The sequence below is a fragment of the Nipponia nippon genome, unplaced genomic scaffold (genome assembly GCF_047370975.1).
Source record: "Nipponia nippon isolate SJK-2023a ecotype South Korea unplaced genomic scaffold, ASM4737097v1 scaffold_1, whole genome shotgun sequence".
Lineage (NCBI taxonomy): Eukaryota > Metazoa > Chordata > Aves > Pelecaniformes > Threskiornithidae > Nipponia > Nipponia nippon.
The window spans coordinates 57,912,133-57,931,483 of record NW_028262290.1 but is presented as its reverse complement, the minus strand read 5'-3'; the positions used below and the strand labels follow the sequence as shown (position 1 = coordinate 57,931,483).

The 19,351-nt window shown below is 38.3% G+C and overlaps 1 protein-coding gene across 4 annotated transcripts in view; it reads left to right on the top strand.

Moving 5' to 3' along the window:
• The window catches only part of SPIRE1 (spire type actin nucleation factor 1), a 134,753-nt gene that overhangs the window by 94,841 nt on the left and 20,561 nt on the right, over positions 1-19,351 (top strand). For 2 of the 4 annotated variants that reach the window (XM_087757025.1, XM_087757010.1), the window contains exons 6-10: positions 477-641; positions 7,701-7,787; positions 8,176-8,305; positions 11,916-11,957; positions 19,095-19,258. In XM_087757025.1, coding sequence (XP_087613151.1) covers positions 477-641; positions 7,701-7,787; positions 8,176-8,305; positions 11,916-11,957; positions 19,095-19,258 — 588 coding nt within the window. The remainder of the gene's footprint in view (positions 1-476; positions 642-7,700; positions 7,788-8,175; positions 8,306-11,915; positions 11,958-19,094; positions 19,259-19,351) is intronic. The other 2 variants (XM_087757032.1, XM_087757016.1) reach the window with 1 other exon arrangement.

The window sequence follows — 19,351 nt, the reverse complement described above, 5'->3', positions numbered from 1 at the left end:
TCCATTCCAAAATTTCTATTTGAAGAACAACTGCTGGGAAATTTTGCAAGAAAGTTCTGGCCCTAAGGGAAACGAAGTTTCAGATTCAATCGTTGTTTTAATTCACATAGTATTAGCTATAAGTCTAGAAACTTTTTTGACGTGCTTGCAGTATACTTGAAATGGAGATAGAGATGTGTGATATGAGAATTTCAAAGCTTTTTTCTGTATTATCTTGGAGATGAATATCACTTGAGGTGAGACTCTGCAGTCCTGCCGAGTTACAACAAAGTTTTGTTACATTCATGAGGGTTAAAAATAGGCTTATATAAAATAACCGCAGATAAAATGGGGTTTGGTTGATGTGTTAAAAATAAAATAGTACAGCTGTACGTATTCAGTGGTGTCCTGAAAGGGGAATGAACAACTTTGGTTTAATCTGAGGTGTTATTCAAGGGTAAGGTATCAAATAAAACTTCTCTCTCTTTTCTCTTCAGGCACGTTTTTGGGTACAAGTGATGCGAGATTTACGAAATGGAGTTAAACTTAAGAAAGTTCAAGAGCGTCAGTACAACCCACTCCCAATAGAATATCAGCTCACACCGTACGAAATGCTGATGGATGATATTAGATCCAAACGCTATACCTTAAGGAAGGTCATGGTAAGTCAAGAGAATCGCTAGAATTTGTCAAATCTGAAATGCTATTTTTCTTTTTTATCTTCTTCTTTTCTTCTCTTTTTTTCTGAGAACCTTGAAATTATGATTTCATGTAGATAGTAATGTTCATGGTTTTTATATGACATCTTAAATTTACATAGTACATTGAGGGGAAAAACATGAAACCGACAAATGTTGTGAATTTTGTTTTCCATATGGCAGGCATTTAAAATTCTGGAAGACATACCTACATATCATCTGCTTGAACAAATGACTTGTATTGGTTTTATGATAACCTTAAGAGTCATATCAAAGGTCCTGTCACGCTTTCCACTGAGAGATTGTTTTAGGCTTTTCTTAATGGGGAGAACATTTATCTTGAGTTACAGCATGATTTTTGGAATTCCAGAATGTAAAGTGCTACCACGGTGTTACATGAGTGATACTGTGACAGGAAAGGAAAACCTACAGTGGTTGAAAACTTATATTATCTACTACCTATATTAGAGTGTTTGAAAACTTATGTTACCGTGATCTGTTATAAAATGTCAAGTAATACTCTATGTAAAAAATTTTAAATCTTCAATTTGTAGAAGTTGAGCTTAATTATTTTCAGCATATCCTATTGCTGCTTTCAAGTCAAGACAATATGCCAAAGCAAGGTGGCGAGTGTTGATGGGTCTCCTCCTAGATACTTGTAAAGGTGCATGTAAGATTGACTTGAGGCACTCTTTTTATCAGAACCCATTTTATATTTAGTGGTGTCTCCCTGTTCTTTCTTTCCATTTGGTTTATATTGTGTTCAACATTAAGATGTTCCTGATAAGCTAGCAACTGATCTAAAGGACTCCTTATCCCTAGTAGGACATTTTAAACCCCTTTGTCAGAGGCATGTATTGGTCAATGTCAATATTTATACCTTGCACTTACTTATCTTTGCCTGTTATTGGTTACAGTGGAAGCATTGGAAGCATTGTCTTAGAATATTCAGTGTTCAAATGTATTTGCTTTCCTGACAAAATCTTTGTTAGTGAGAAAGCCATGATTCCACCAGAAAAATCCAGAGATGGGGTGGGGGAGGGATGAGAGAGACAGAAAGTGTGTAGTTTGTTCTATCAGAGATCATTAGGAAAAAGAATAAAGGAGGAAAAATCGGAACAACTACATGGGGAGCAAATAAATGAGTTCTGTTACATATATAAGTCTTTTTATGTATGCACTGAAAGTACTTCCCTAATCAAGATCTGGATTTAGACTATCAGCTTGTATTTATTTTCTGCAGCAGATGTCGCTTAAATGTTAGATCAATAGGGTAAAATACGTACCCAGGTAATGATGTTATCTGTCTTTCCGCTAACAATTCAGAGAACTGTGCTAAGTGTTCATACTACCCACTGCAAAGGAGGAACAGTCCCCTCAGGACCTTGATTACTGTATGCAATCAGGATAGTAGTTTTGTTTGAATGGGAACCCCTGGGTCATCTAATTTTGCTTTTGTCAGACTAGCCTTTAATTCATCTTCTGCTGAGCAAGCTCCTGCCTCTTCAGAAGAGATTTTCTTCATTATGTGGTAGGTCTTGGAGGCACAGCTGCTCCTCTGCTGTATACAAAATCCCTGCAAGCATCTATTTTTGTCCTACTATCTTGTCTGCCAGGTAGATTGTCCAAAGTGACCTCTGGCCGTAAACGTGAATTGGGATTACAGTCAGCTGCAGGTACAGTACCTGTAGTGCAAGTTACTGTGATGCAATTGCTGGCTTAGTCTGACAACTGCTAATGACATTGTGTTAGAAAAATAACTTCTTTCTTATTAGAAACCTTAAATTCAGTAACTTGGATTCTGCTGCAGGGTCTGCTTGAAGAATGTGCAAAGCATGCACAATAAGAGTGCAGCTCAACGTGAAATGTGTGGAGCCTGAAGGATTCAGACGGAATTACAAGTTTAGTTAGATTGCATAAATACAGCATCTTTTAGCTGACCGTCGTGGGTCAAAGCTGATTATATGTATTCCCATCAGAGAAAACTGTCATGGTTCTTGAGAAGAGGAGAAAAGGACAAGAATCCTAAATCTGCATTATAAGGCACCCTGGGAAAGATGGATTATGTTTCTTTCTATCAGTCAAAACGGATGTTTGGCAAAATTTTTACTAAAAGCAATTTTTGCTTGAAATTTATAGGTAGTATTTTTAGACTTGGTAGCTTGTGAAAATGCATATGCTGCTAATGATAACAAGAGATAAAGTAAATTTTTAAAGTAAACTAGATGCAGCATGAAGTCTTTACTATTCTTTTTATTAATATAATGCTGTGTTCAAAAGAGGTGCTTGGTCTGTCCCTGACTGCTCAGTAGTCTGAGTAGAAATTAGGAAAGGAACAGATGTTCTTATTAGATGCATTACTTAGGAACTATTTTGGTGTTTCAGGCTATAAAAAGTGTTGAGTTAGCAGATGCCAATAACTGGAGCTGTCTGTTCTCACCCATATTCTGTCATAGGGCAAATATTCAAATGTTTTGAAGATGTAAAATGTCAAATTCTGGGCTTTTTGTAAATAACTGGTTTCATTAGTTTCAGTGACGTTGGCACTTCTATTTCAGTACATATGAAAATAATTTCAAATTTGTCATCTCTCTATCCCTCCGATGCAAGAATCCTTGTTTCTATCGTTGTTATGGGAAGAAGATAACTTTCATCCTGGCATTTTGTAATCTTTGCATGTCTAGCTGGAGAGATTTAATAGTGTTTTTCTCCTATGGAACACTCACTCCCAGAAAGTTAAAAATTGTGAACACTGGTAAAGTCAACACTTGGAAATGGGGAAATTTAAGAATTAAATTACTCTTACAGGCTTCTTTTTTCTTTATTATGCATTTGTGTTAAGCTACAGCTTTTAATTCCACATTGATTCACAATTAGCTCTCTTTCCTGGCCCCCCCCCCCCCGCCCCCACGTGTGCACCATTCACTGTATTTCTTGAGCAGTGCTTATTGAACAAGTAGCTGATAACTCTTACCTTACTTATTCAATGCATGGCTGTCAGGTACCTTTTATGTAGTATCCCAACTCAGCATTACATTGCATAACAGTTAAATTCTTCATAGGTAACGGTGCTCTCATCTTCATATTCGAGCTGTTCACAAATACCTGTGATGCAGTGGTATTAGCTTGGCCATGCTGCAAAAGAGGAATTTAGGCATATAGGTTGAAGCTATTATAAAAAATATCCAGTAATTTGAATGTCTAATCTGAGAATCCTGTGGCATGACTGGGTATTTTTAACAAAAATTATGCATTTATTTACAGTATTTAGCATCTTACAGTACTTACATTAATTGCAATAACAGCTGTGCATGGACAGTATTTTCATAAGCGAGATTTCAGATGTTTCAAGCTGGACATAGAGAATGTGAGGAACAGACTTTGACCAGTTTGTCCAGCTGAGCATCGTAGAGTCTGTCGTTCTCTTATGCACAGGTCTGATTTAGTTTTACTGAGTGTTATTCAGCTGCTTTAAGCAGGGAACTAGCCTTTTTTTTCATTTTCTGCCTTCGTCACACGTTCCTGCAGAAGTTTAGGAGTCATCCTGTGTAGAGCAGTGAGCTTTACAGTTCCTAATCATGCTTTAGGGGTATTCAAAGGAGGAGTGACTCTGTGTAAGTACTGTGGTTATCATGTGGTATCATAAACTTGTATCTATAATAGATGGGCAGGAACAGCAGTGTGAATACAGTGGCTTACGATGTGAAGTACCAAAGCACTTCATTCTTGGATGCCGCTGCTTGAGCTTGCTGCGTGGTGTCAAATATGCACTGTATGACAACTATGTTAACAAAAGCACTATACTGTCTGCATAACGAAAGATGGCAAATATATATCTACTTATAATACTTCAATTCACAACAGAACTATATCATGAGCTGTTCTGGAAATGATGTAGCATGCCCCCTCTGTTTCGGTGTCCATGCAGTCTCATTTGAAATGAAAATTTCTAGATAGTACAAAAGAGTATCAGTTTCATGTTACTTATTATTTAGAAATAGCACTCTCCTACTTAATGCTGTCACCTTTTATAGTGAGACAAGTGGCTGATATTATTGAATGTCAATGATAAGTGATATAGTTTTTGTGAGTACGTGCTATGTACTTCTTGTTTGGGATCACCATTTTCAAAGCTCGCGTTTCAGCCAAAGGTTACTAAGTACTGTTTGCAGTTATTTCTTTAACTGCAAATCCATATTTATATATTAAAATGTGATGGTAGCAGGTTGTGAGTGAGTAGATGATTACATGGTAATTTTTCTGTGCTTTAGCTGTTCAAATCTCTAAATTTCCGGTTGATTTTTATAATCATTGGTTATGCTTTCCCCACACTGCCAGTTTCAATTCATACTGCTGTACAAAAGCTGTTTTACACACATGAAGACTTAGGATAGTTTTACAGTGTTTTGAGGCATTTATTTGAATACTAGTTTGCAGTGGGGGCCAATCTGGTATGTGAGAAAAAAAAGATAATTTTGTTGGTTGTTTTTTTTCCCCTGCATGTATCATGGCTGCATCTCTGCAATATATCTCTGATTTAGACTTTAATCAAGAGCCATGAATTTTAAGTAATTAAAAGGAAAAGATGCATATGAAATTGCTCATTACAGAGAGAGTTAATTTGAGTAAAGAAATAGATCTAGTGTGGACAGAGAGGATAAAAGCTTCCCTTCGGTGTCTTTTCTGTCAGCATCTTGTTTGGGCACCAAGTATGAGACGGTCGGTTCTGCCACCGGCGCTCCTGCTCTTGGCTTATTGGCTGCAAAACATCCACTTGCTTTGTCACCAGCTCCCTGTGTATCCTGTGGAAAATCACTTAAGCAAATCTTACGTTTCTCCTTTTCCAATCAAATGGGAATCCTGATACTAATTATACCCTGGTGGCATGAAGTCAGGGCGTAGAGTGCCCTGAGGTGAAAGGCTCAGAGCCATGTATTATTTATTTCCTATTGTCATGCAGAGGGTTGTTCCCCAAGGCTGGAACAGAGATTATCAGTTTACAAAATGGCTGTTCTGATGGTAATAACTCTCAACTTCAGCTATCAACTTTGACATCTGATGAACAGTAAACTAGGGAAGAAAGGCTTCTCGTTTCATTAATAATCCCGCAAAGCCTGCTGGCCTCAAAAAATTGCTTAGTCTTTAAACAGAATAAATCAGTCACACCACTTAAAATAATATTCTCCTCATCATAAAATGTCAAATCACTGTTAAAAATAAACCTTTTCAATTTTAATTTTTTGGCACTATTTTTAGGAAGGTGATGCATGTTGCAGAGTTTAGCAGCTTGGTATTCTCTGCCAAGCTATATGAAATTCACTCTAAGGAAGCTAAGGGGGAGGGGGGAAGAAATAGAATTTGGACCATGTCTGGGGTAGGATACCTCCAGAAAGAGTCCCCTGGCGGGACTCTGCGTCCTCTTCCTTATCGGGGAAGCGATGAATCTTCTCTGGGAGGCTGTCGCTCTGCCTCAGCCTGGCATCAGGGCACGTCTGAGGTGACCAGAGCGTATATGGAAGCTGCGTGGTGTTACTGAAGTTCAATTGGGGATCATATTCAGGTGACCTTATGGGCATTTAAACCCATTTTTCTGACTGCAGCATTCCTTCTGATTAGGAAAAGTGCATGTGATTTGACAAACCAGAGCTGTGTCTTTACCTGTATTTTCTTGCTACTGAGCTTGTAGGAATAGAGTCTCCCAAAGAAAAATGAGCCAAGTGACCCTTAAAAAAGAAAAAAAAAAAAAAGTGCTTAAATTTGGGACGCTAGGTCTAGGAAATACAGTGTCACGGGAAGTTCTGTCAAATTGGAGGAAAGGGCTGATAGCCAGCTACTGTGTAGTAATAGAAGGTACCAGCAGGACATATGGCATAGGATGCTCTTTCATCCCTGACAGTGTGCTTGGGCACCGTGCTGTATGAAGACTGAAGCTGACAGGTGAATTTTTTAAGCAAATCCATACACTTATTCCCAGCTTACAATTTATAAATTCTTCATATGATAGGAAAACTTCCGCCGCCTTTTTTTACCTCCTGTACCTACAGTGAATTGCTGACTCTTTCCTGTGATGTCTTGTACATGGTCTTAGGTCTAAATGAGGTATCAGAGAAAGAAATACCTGTCTTTCTGGAGAAGACCAAATAAACAAGCAAACAACCCTTACTCGGCCCCTTTCCTACAGAAGTATATGATCTACAACGAGGAAACGCACTTCCTCTACTTCCAATGGCATGCTGTGGCATGATTTACTTTATAGACGTATTAACAAACTTCGTTTTACACTTGAGTAATCTTTAAAGTGCAGGTGAAGAGGTACCTATGAAATCATGCTCAGGGCTTCCCTCTCCTTCTGCTGGAATTTACAAACAAGGGCATCTTTTCATGGCCAGAGCAACAGAGACAGGTGGTAAAGACAAAAAACCAAGGGGAACATATTTTTCATCCATTGCTACAAGCAAATCGTTGGTGACTGTGCCAGCTCTAGCTTTGCTTTCTCGTCAGTGCTTGGGAGATGGTAAGGAGATCAAGAAAACTGGGGCCTTAAAGAGCATCCATATTTTCTCAGAGGCTAAGAACAGAATATTAGAGACTGTGTGTAATGGTTGGCAATGAGGCATGGTTCAAATAGTTGTTCTTAAAAATGGTTCTTAAAGTTGTTCTTAAAAAAGCTTTTCCTTCAAGTAAGATGCAGTCTTCATCTGCATTCTCCCATAGACATGATTGCAGCCTTGATATCTGATTTCATCATTTCAAAATCCTGAGTGCTGCTGATTAAAGCTGCTGCAGTTGTGGTTATTCTGCAGCTATCTGCAAAGCTGAAAAGCTGTTACCTACATTTTTGCTTGCCTGTGCTCTGCATATGTATTATTGCTCTGCTCAAGACTGGTGGGGTTTTATGCCTAGTGCAGGTGTCAGAACACTGCAAGCTCTGTCAGGGTAGTTGTGAATTATCAATTGAACTCATCATCTGCATGAATACGAATGCAAAACCCGGAAATATATATTTCACTTTCTCCTTTCCAGGTCAACGGTGACATTCCACCTCGATTAAAAAAGAGTGCCCATGAAATAATCCTGGATTTCATCCGATCGCGACCTCCATTAAATCCTGTATGTAATCCAGTGGGCTTCATTCCTAACAAAAATGTGGCTTTTTAAAGCACGTTTGTGTCCCAGGAATATGTTAAATATTATGTTTTCTGACATGGGCTTTCAAAAATACTCTCTTCTGTGTATAGAACGTGGTTTCTTAAAGAACACTGTGTAATATCTTGCACCTACCAATTAATAACTGTTATTACCAGCAGCCCTTTATCTCTCTGGGAAATTGTAATGAATTGGGGAAAAATACAACCCTCTTTCCAATTTCTGTGAGTTTTACAATTTAGTGCATGTAAAATCATATCACAGCATTCCACATTTTTCTCCAAAAGAAGTGTGAAATCTGCTTTCAAGGAAGCACTGGTTTATGTAAATATGATTATCTTTATATCCCGAGGCCTCGGCAAGAAAACTGAAACCAACCCCACCACGGCCACGCAGCCTTCATGAAAGGATACTGGAGGAAATCAAGGCAGAGAGGAAGTTACGTCCAGTCTCACCTGATGAGATAAGGCGTAGCAGGCTGGGTAAGCACGTTGCTAGTTTTTACCTGCAGCATCCACAGAAAACTTCCCACATAAGAAGCAGCAATATTAGCGATGTCTGTGCAGATGTCACAGAAGATAAAATTATTCTCATCCCTTCAGAAAAAGAAAGAACCTACAGTCTTTGCTAGGGCTATGCAGTTTGTGATAAGTTATATTTAAAAATAAGATACTGTATGGTTCAGCTTGATTCCCTTCAAGTTTTTAATGTAAGTATTAGATAAATTTAATGGCATTATATTGCTTGTTGCACATGACGGTTAATATTAGCTTTTCTCAGAATGGAATGGATATTGCTTCTCCCTCATGCAATATTCCTTACATATCTGCAAGTATTCTTTACATGTCTTTTTTCAATTAATTTTATTCTCTTTGTTTCCTGTTGTTAGCATCATCAATTTCCTTATTTTAATTTAAAATCTGCTTTTATTTTGTTTGCTGAATCTGTTGCTTCTATTCTGAATGTAAATCTTTGCTTCATTTTCTAAGTTATGGAACATGCGTTTGTATATATTTTCAGTGGGCAAATAATTCAGACTTGCACTGCAAAGCATTTAATTTCTGCAGTGTATATTCAACAACCCACTATGAAATTATACAAATACTATGTTTTCCAACAATCACCAATTTGCGTTAGTTCAATGGTTCCGATGACAAAAGCATGACAAATATAGTCTTACATTGTGACCTACATTTCTTTAAGAGCACGGTATTTATCTATATCAGAAAAACTGAGCTAGCTGGATTTTTGAAGAACAAAAGTGGCATCTTATGGCTAAAAAGCATGAAATAATCCATGTATGTACTCCCTGTCACTGCTTTTTGCAAAATATTTGTGCTTGCCACATGTACTTAAAGGCACTGGTCCAGATTCAAGTAGGTTGTGACAACCCATTGTCTCCAGAGGAAAACAATTTCATCAGTCTTGCTTTGTTGCATTGTTTTTGAAGTGCTCGGTACAGTTTGGTGAACGCTTGCGTGCATTTTTAGAAGCATGATGTTTTCGATATTGTTTCTTTGGGCCTTCCAGTTTCTGGTTTGGATTCAGTTTATGCTTGCTGTATCAATTAATGTTTCTAATAGGCCTAGACATTTTTCCAAATGTGGGAAGCTTATAAAAACATGGTACGCGTCTTTTCTTTTCTTTTAAACATTCAATATAAGTATTTTAGATGTTCTCCATCTGGGAACTATCATGTCCTCTCAGGGGCAGCAAATTTGATCTAACAGATCTTTAAAATTTCTAACTGATATAATGACATCAAACCCATTTAGTAAACACTTTCTAAAAACAATGTTAAATTTTGGAGTATTACTGTTTAGGACTTCCTGAGCTGATTTCAGGGCATGGCCTCCAATGAGGGATACCTGTCTTCCACCAATTCTTCATTTTTTGTTAAAGAATTAAATTTTTGAGTTTTGGAACTGTGGTAATTCCCCTTCAGTCCAGTGAACTGTTTGGATTAAAAGCCATATTACTGGAGATGTAGGAGGGGATGCATGCAAGTTTTATTGCCCAAGTGTTAATTTGCTGCTGGCATGAAGAAGAAAAAAGAGCAAAGGCCTTGAAGATATTTTTTTAATGTTGAAATATGAGGTTTTGTTCTTTCTCACATTGAAATGATTGTTATGTCCAAAGTTCCTTTTAGAATAAAATGTGTTTGTGCAGAATTGGGAATGGAATAATGCTAGTGACATTCAGTGTGGCACAATAGATCTGCCATATAGTTTACATGACCACTGAATGTAATCTAGTGTAACAACATGTAACGTAATGAGGTTTAAGGATTATAAATCTAAGTAGAAACACCATGTGGGACACTTGCACCATCTGGAGAGAAATATTTGTTGCTATTAAAAAGAAAAAAAAAAAGAGCGTTAGAGTGAAATACTTGGGAGTATAAGGTACATTGCACATGTCCCAGAGTTATTCCTTGTTGCTCGGTTTATAGCAGTCAAGAGCACAACTACGCTTGACTCTTGGGGTGAGGGGGGCTGTACTCTTGCAGTTCCTCCTCTGCAATATGGGTGGACCTTTGGCATGTGTTTCCCAGCAGCCACAGGCTGTGTCCATCTGCTCTGCACAACACATGCGTACAGGTAAGATCTTCTCTACCCTGACCTGCCACTGAAAAAAGCCAGCCTGTGGCTGGCCGCTCTCAATCTAAAACTTCTTTGGAAATAGTAATTTAATATTGGTAGCTCTTCTCACAAAGGGAGAGGTTTGAGTAGAGGAATTGGAGCGAGCTTTCAAATGATGTCATAAAATCATCAGAGTAAGCCATCGAGACAAACACAACCTTGAGGTACATGTCCTTTTAATTAAAAGCATGAATTTGTGACTCAAACAAGTTGAGCAAATGGAGCTTGGAGAAAACTTTGTTTCAGGTACATGCTTTATCATCCTTCAGTTAGGACTCAGCATTAGGTGATAAACGCCCGTATGCTTTAAAATGTATTTGCCTTTATGCTGCATTTGGACAGGGATTTAGATACTGTTTCTGTAGCTGTTACCTGTGGTTAATGTTGTTTAGTTAATGAACTACAGGAAAAATACCCTGAGTCCCAAATTTGGCTCTGAGTCAACCACCTACTGCGTTCACCACATAGATTTGTTCTCATGAGCAAAACTTGTCCCAGCACAACCTTTTTTTAAACATCTTTTAATGCGGTGGTATGTGTGCTGATAGGCCCTTTCATACCAACTTGCATGTTTGTCACCTGTCAAGTAAGACAGATAAGCTGATGTCAGTTTTGATGTGTTCTTGTACATTCTTGTCGCTGGGCTTGGCCTCCTTATTTGGATTAGTGCATTGAAATTTTGTTTTCAGTTGAGAAATATTTTGAGTGTCTACTCCCTGAATTACACTGTTTAATTGGAAATATAGATAGGTCTTTCCAGAAATAAAAAACATCTGACCACTTTCTTATCTAGGAATAAAATGGTTAGAGGCCCAGAAAGAAGAGGATAATATTATGGCTACATTTTAAAGGCTAAGTCCACCTAGGTTTTTAAAAAGAACAACAATCAGCACAAATCATACTGTTCGGCCTTTTTTCCCATCCTCTTCAAGGAAACTACTGCTCAAGCTTAGCTTGAGTGTCTCTCTTTATTAGTTTAATTATAATCATTGGAGATTATGCTTAAAGAAATTAGAAATATCTTTATTTCAGGTCACTGAAACTTGTGTGAAATGTGGCTTTGTACTTTCAAATTTTTTTCTGCTCTTTCTCTCTCTTTCTCCCCACCCTCTTTTCCCTCTCCCCTCTCTTTCATTTTAATTGAAAATATTCCATTTTTAAGATACTTGCCTCTTGTTCTGATATTTGATTTATTGAATTCCAAAAATCTCATTCTACAACTATACAAATATATTTATAATTGCTCTGTTTGCAAATCCCAGTTATGCTACTGTAGTTTTCAGACTTTGAGCTTTACTACAGTAAAGCAATAGTATGTCTGACACATTTTGGATTTAGGCAACAGAATCCAAAATGTCTCAAGTGGAGTTAATATTTTGTTTTCATTACCCTTCTGCTTTTCTAACAGCTGAATCGTTTTCTTTTTGTTGTTTTTGTTTCTTTTTTACAGCAATGCGGCCACTTAGCATGTCTTACAGTTTTGACTTGTCAGGTAAAAGGTGCAACAACACCTGACGTGGTTATTGTGCTTATTGTGAAATTTGTTCCATCTGTTTGTTGAATTCCCATTTAAGAAAGAAACTTGAAGGGATTCTTCCAAGATATATGGTCAGTGAAAATAAAAATTAAGATAAATTACTTATTAATACCTACATTTCCCTTGCCACAAAAGGATGCCTAGGCATAGGAAACAACTGTATTTCACCTGAAATAGAGTGCTGGAATTCTGTTTAAATAAATAACCAAAAGAAGGTGGCCCAGAGCTATTCCAGACTCTAAAAAGGATTGCACAATACAGTGTCACCTTCAAGTCTGATTTACTTTATTATTAATCTGACCTTGGTGTCTTTACACTCACTTGTTGACTAGACCATCTTTTGCAGTACTTCATTTCTCACAAGAATCCAAAAACTAGTTTTGAACTCATCTACCTTTCTAGATTTCATGAAATACACCTATGAATACTAATCCAGAGAGGAACTGTCAATTCTACTGAGTGTCTTTACAGTAAATGCTTTGTGAGTCGTGAAATCAAAGACGTTCACTCAGAAGAGGCTAAACCTTCCTTTTTTACTGGTCAGCAAAATAAGTTGCTGAGGTTTGCTGGTAGTAGCTGATACAAAGGATTCGATAGCTGATTAACTTTCTAATATCAAATTTAAAGGTTCCTCTTGGTGGGCCATTAGTTAAGACGTGCAGTAACTGTATGAACATGTTCTGCTTCAGGGAGAGCAATGTCAGAGAGTTTGTGTCTACTAGCCAGAAAATAAATTCATTCCTGCCTCATTGTGCACTAACTTTCCAGGATGCTCAGGCCCAAAGACTCCATCACTGAGGTTGGAAATATTCTACATTACCCTCAAAGGTTTGTCCACTGAGGAGAGCTCTTACGTTAGCTCTTACCTCATTTCCCCTAGATGACTCCCAAGAAAAACAGTCTCCAAATAAATCCATGCTCTCATTTTGTGAAGAAGCAACAGCAGCTGTACCCTCCTCCCTTCCTTCCAGTTGCATGTAGAAACATCTCCTCTGGGACTTCTGCAGAGTTTTCGTCCTCTGTTTCTCCATACACCCTTTAACTTCATGTGGTTATTTTCCCCATAGAAAGGCATAATCTGACTGAAATGCTAGCATATTGTGAGCTAGAAAGACCATAGAGAAATTAAATGGTTACCATAATATAAAAAATACAATAGTTTTATAATATGGGAGCGAAGTTCACAAGCAGCCTATCTATGAACATGGCTTCGTGTTCTGGCTGAGCCAAGTAAACAGCTTGCCACTGTCAAGAGGCGAGGAGGGGTTCTCGCTGCTCCTGCTCCTCCCCAAGCTCCCCTCCAAGCATGCGATTCCCCTTCCTCCTCTGTGCCAGTCCTGCTCACTTATTCAAAGATGACCTGGTTAAACTCATGTAGCCCAGGAAGAAATACTTTTCTTTTTTTACCAGGTTGGTTTTCTGCTCTTCAGTGATTTAAACCTGCTTACTATCTGATCAGATGATCAGAGAGCTGGCTGAGGGCAGATGATGAGTATGGGTAGATGGGAGGAAGGAACAGGCTCTCCCCGTCAGAGGCGGTGGCAAGCTGTTAATCCAGCTCAAGCCCTTTTGTGAAACCTTACACTCATGGCGTATTGTACAGCTACTACAGCTGTCTGGTGGGATTCAAATTATGTATGTATTTGGTATCGTGTTTTACTTCACTGAAAGCTGAAGGGTCCTCGGGGGGTCAGATAATAGCATAAACAGGCAAACTTCAGTTTTCAAGAAGTATTGCTGCTTTCAGATATGCCAGAAGTCCCTTCAGTTTTAAGACTATAAAACTGAACGTGCCAGTGACCAACAAAACTGAAATGTTCATATCTGTCCTTCTACATGTGTCTGTTTGCTTCTTCTTTTGCCTTTTATTTCTAAGAATCCTGAGACATGCTCATTTGTTTAAATCCAAACAATATTTTGTAAAAGCTCCCTTCATAATCCATTAATTCACTACCCTAATGTTTTTATTTTAAAGAAGTAGCTTCATAGCAATCTATACTGTACTTGGATTTGCCCTTTTTGACTGACCACCGAAGAACTCTTCCTGTTTTCTTTATCCATCTTCCAAATGTGATTGTTTTGGTTTTTTCAAGTAATGTGGTTCTCAGCAAGTAGTCTCATATGGCATGACTGAGTGATCTGATAAATTGTCGTTAGAAGTAAATTCAGGATGATTAAAACATTCCAGTTAGGTAGATGTGAGATACCAGATGAGCAGTACGAATGAATTAGATGGGTTGAGATGTCGATAGTAAGCAGATAAGCAATAGTTTTGAATGTTGTTGCTTTGCGTGCTTTTACTTTTTTCTTTATTTTGGGGGCAGGGAAGCTATCCTGTGCTTTCATTCTGTGATCACTGTTTCCACATACTTGCTTTTTCACTGCTTTCATTGCTCTCTGCTTGATGGAATTGCTGTCATGAAAAAAACACAAACCAGCTGAAAAACAGAAGTGTTTCCTACTAAGTGCTAAAGAACAGCTGCAGGCTTTTATTATGCTTGCTGTCTGTGACTGGGATGATGCAGACCAATTCTGAGAAGACTTTTGCTGGCACCAAGACGATGTAGTTGGTATGTCACACTGCCTGGCTCCACGCTGTTGTCATCCTGAAGAGGAGAGGAGGGTCGCCTGCGACCTCCTTGTTACCCTTCTGTTTCCTACTGGTAGAATAGAAGGAGCAAGCGGTAGCCACCTGTAATGAGAGTAATCTGAGCGGTACTCAGATATTGATTAGGGACCAGAGCAGTCATTGCCCACTTCCTCTAATAGAAAAGTAGCTTAAAAGCAGCTTCACTGCTATGCACTGCGTTGGCGTTGAATGCAGCTCAGAAGACCAGTCATTCCCACTGTTGACACTCAAGGTCTTACCTCAAAGCTGTATGCATAGCTGCTTTGAAGTTGTTACTTCAGAAACAGTTTTTACACTGGGGGGGGGGGGGGGGGCGACAACATGACACAACAGGGAGAGAAGAAAAAGGAAACCGAAGCATTTAAACCCAAACTTCACGGGGATTGTTCCTGTTGTTCCAAACCCCGTGAGGTGATGTGTATCACTGTTGGCTTTGCATGATCTGTGCCTCAGACCAGTGTAAGGAAGGAACTCCACCAGGTCCTGGTAATCTCTTAATTTAGATAACAGAATAATGTGATGCAAACACCAGCAAAAGACTGGCAGTGTGGTATACTGATTTGTTAGTTATCAGGTTTGACTTCAACATCTAAGTCCATTGAAAGGAGCAGCACATCTCTGTTACCATTATTCATTATATAATCTTTCCTGGTATATTGTCATCGTCATAACTAGCAGAAGGTAAACCTGTATTAATTCTGCAAATCCATTTCAGCCTTCTTTTAAAGTGAGTGTAAAAGTGATAGGGTTGAGGAGTACATTTGCTGTATAGAACAAAATTCAGGTTTCTGTTGTCATTATTTGCCAAGGAGAGCTGGCTAGGAGGCAGACAGCATATGGTTACATGACTGCTGTGGTTTGCATGTAATCTGTGGTGTGCTTAATTCCTTGTTCCATAAGAGACGTAATCTTACATGTAAATAAAGGCGCATTTCATATTATCCTAGGGTGGGGGTTTTTTGTCTCCCCCTTCTTAAGGCTAGTCAGGGAACTACCAACACAAAGATCAAGTAATCAAATCAAGACCTTCTCTTCTTTCATTTGCCTGTTGTAATGATAGCTTAGAAGAAACTCAAAAGAAACCAAACATATTCATCCAATTTGCAGGTACTGTTCATTGTACTTGCTGCCTGAAAACACAGAGAAATGACACTCTCCCAGTGTGTCTGACTCTCTAATAAAATCTTAACCCCAGGCTGTTACTCACACAAGCCTTTTTTTAATATCATTTGAATCATCTTCAAAACATCTAGATGTTCTATGAAACTAGATATGGTAAAACTACTGTCCATTTAAAAAAAAAAATACTTTTTTTGTGTCAAAGAATTATCCATGAATTTCTTCTGTCATAATCATTTTTATAAGCGTTGGTCTGTTGGTTGTTTCTGATTTGTTTATCCTGATTAATTTTATCTTGTTTATGATGATGTACAATTATTTGCCACACGGTAATGTTTCTGTTGCCTGAGTACATCACTAAAATAGCTTAAGGAAAGTAATATTTTTTTGGTCTGTATCTGCTAACAAATTCTGGTTTTAATTTTGGAACATGTTTTTTTTGTTGAAATCTGTTTGCTGAAACTGTAAAATTTCATGATCCTTTCCTTAAATTATGATAATCCATTTATTCATGTATATCCAGTACCTGTAAGTGCAGGAATGATAAATTGAACTTGAGCACTATTGACAAAACAGATTTTATAAATTGGATGGGTTTTTAATTTTACTTTTTTGGGGGTTTTTTATTCTTTAGTGCTTGCAAGTTGTAAAAACATTCCCTGTTGATTTTTTTTTTTTTCTTTAGAGGAAAGAATGGTGATAAATGACATTTCCTACTGAGGAGTCCTTCAAAACAAATGCTATATTGGATTGTCTTCTTGATTCACCTAAAACTTCTCTGGTATTTCAAGAAGGCTTATAAACCAATATATGAACGATTTAACGATATGTATGAACAACTCATACATGTGTGAATTTAAATAACAACTGGTTTAGGCTTTGTAGATAGTGATTGTCTACATAAATTAGCTCCAAAATGGATCAGAAATTTCCCTTTCTGGGGCCTAAAGAAATCGGGCCTAAATTCTTAGAAAACAAAACAAAACAAACCCCAAAACAAACAAAAACAACAACAAAACCCAACAACAAAACCCAACAACAACAACAAAACACCAACAGAAAACAAGTTATGATGTACCCTGGATACCCGTTTCGTCACCTCCCATAGTGCTAGGGGATGTCTGGCGAATGTTCCCTCCTCCTTCTTTTCCCCAGACCTAGCGTGTGTTTTATTTTTTTGGAAGGTGAGCAATACTGTTGGCCTTCCCGTCATTTATTCTCCCAGTGCGTCCAAGTACTTACAGACCATTCTTCACCCTCCCTACCATCAGGCAGGGGAGTCGCCACCCAGGAAGTTTTTGGGAGAAGGGACACCACCTTTGGCTGTTGTGTTGGTGGTGCTGGGGCTGCTCCATTGGACAGTCTGTGCAGGAACCGCCCTGTGCAATCAAGAGACAAATCAAAGATTTTTCTCTTACTCATTTGGGAAACCCTGAGCTTCTTCAATCAACTGCATGCCAGCTAATTATGAGGTCTCAAGAAGTGGTATGGGCAGCAGGGAGGTGAAGCCGTTCGGTTTTTGTTTTCCTGCTGTCGCTTTCTGGGATTGTGTTGAGCGGCTGTTAGAGCAGGAATGCATTTGATGTGGAGGACGCCCATGCTGTACTCGCAGAAATCTAGGAGGAAAAAAAACCCATGACCTATAAGCCATAGTGCTAGTCAGGACACCCATTAGCAAAGCCTTTGAAGATAGGAACTAAGGGTTAGAGAGTCCAAGTCTTTGATTGCAACTCTTTGTAGGGAGGACCCGAAGGCAGTAATAACACTGTACTACACAGATTCATAGGCTTGGAATGTCATCATGACTTTAATAGTCCAAATAATCTCCTTTTTTACACTCCCAGTTGAAGGTATGATTTCTAGAGGAACTATAATACATCCCTTGTCCTTTGTAGCTCACTTTCCAGCATTTAACAATAACGTAATTAATTTTTAAAATATATATCGATTTAACTTACTCCTCTTCTTATTCCTTTTCAATAGCTGCTCTGGTGAGAATGTTGTAAAACAGACGTACTACTGCAACTAAGGCTTTGTCTAGACTGTGTAGTTTTAACTTACCTAGTGCAAGAACAGCTTTTATCATTGCAAATTGTCTTGTAGCAGCAGTCACCCTGTCTGTTTATACCAGGGCAACTATGCAAGTAACTCCAAATGGTGTGTGAGTACTTACGTTGTTGGCACTGGGAGTATCTGGGTGATATCATTTCTCTGTCATAGTCCTCCTGGTAACCTAAGGTATGAATCATTTGACCTTCTGTGCCTCTTTTCACCATGTATAAAAATGGGAATAATAACTCATCATTACCGTAGCCCTAAAATACCTGGAGGTACTTTGTTATTACAAGACTGGGGAAGGAGTCCTATAATTACATGGGTAGAAAAACACATTTGTAGAAAGACCAGATGCTTAGGCATACATGCAAATGGGAGATTAAAAGCTTCTCTTCCTTCTTCCTCCGACATAATTTTCTTCAGATTGGAATACTGCACTTTGTACTTTTGCAGGGATAAAACTGATTTATCAGACCAAACTCTAAGCTCTCCTAAAATATCAAAGCCTAGGTCATTATCTTAATGTCTAAGCTAAGCTAGGCTAAGCACAGCAGACCCAATGCTTCGTTATCCGAGATGCATCTTCATTGCACACTGGCAGAAATCCTGAGTAATTTACTCAGTGGAGTTACATCCTTGTAAAACTCATGTAGATTAAAATAGAGCTGGAGCCTCATGTTTCTGCTGTTACGTGAAGATTTGACATCACAGACATATTTTTAATAGAAATGACCATGCAAGCCCAAGAATTGTGCATATTTTTGATGAATGCTAGTTATTTAGCTCATTTTCATTCCTTTTCTGTATACTGCAGAATAAAGTGTAATTCTGTCCTCACAGGAAAAACTAGTTTTACTCCATGCTAAGCCTCCTGATTTCTGTGTGGCGTTGTCTTCAGATTGCCTGGAAACCCACTTGTCCAGATACGGTTGTGCATTCTTCTGGTACTTGCTATATAGTTAATTATAGACTGTAAGTTGAAGGAAGAATATTTTCGGGTTTAACACAGGATTTTTTTTTTTTTAAGTTGATTGGTGTTGGTCTGAGGTTGGTTTTTAGTATTGTGCACTGCTGCTTTTTCCACTGCTTTCATTCTTTCGTATTCCTTCTACACCACAAGCCATTGCCTGTAGTTCTCCGAGCAGTGTATTGCTGAAGTAAAATAATTTCACACATATAACTATCACAATAATTTTTTTTCCTTTTGTGTATATTGCCTTGACAGTAAGATTTGAGAAGGCAAAATAAAAATTAGGTCCAAACACCAATTGTTCTGTTTCTTTTGCTAGATGTATCTACGCCAGAGGCTGGAAGAAAATTAGTGGATGCCTCTGTAGTGAACGGTGGCCTGGCACCACAAGGAAAGCAGAATGGGGCCACACAAGTGACAGTGCAACGAAAGAGACTCCTTAAGGCTCCCACGTTGGCTGAACTTGACAGCTCAGATTCAGAGGTAAAAAATCAGGACACAACTTGCTTCTCGATTTCTCAGAATTGAGTCTTATTCTATAATTTGCTGATCAGCTGAGAAGTGACTTTGCAGATT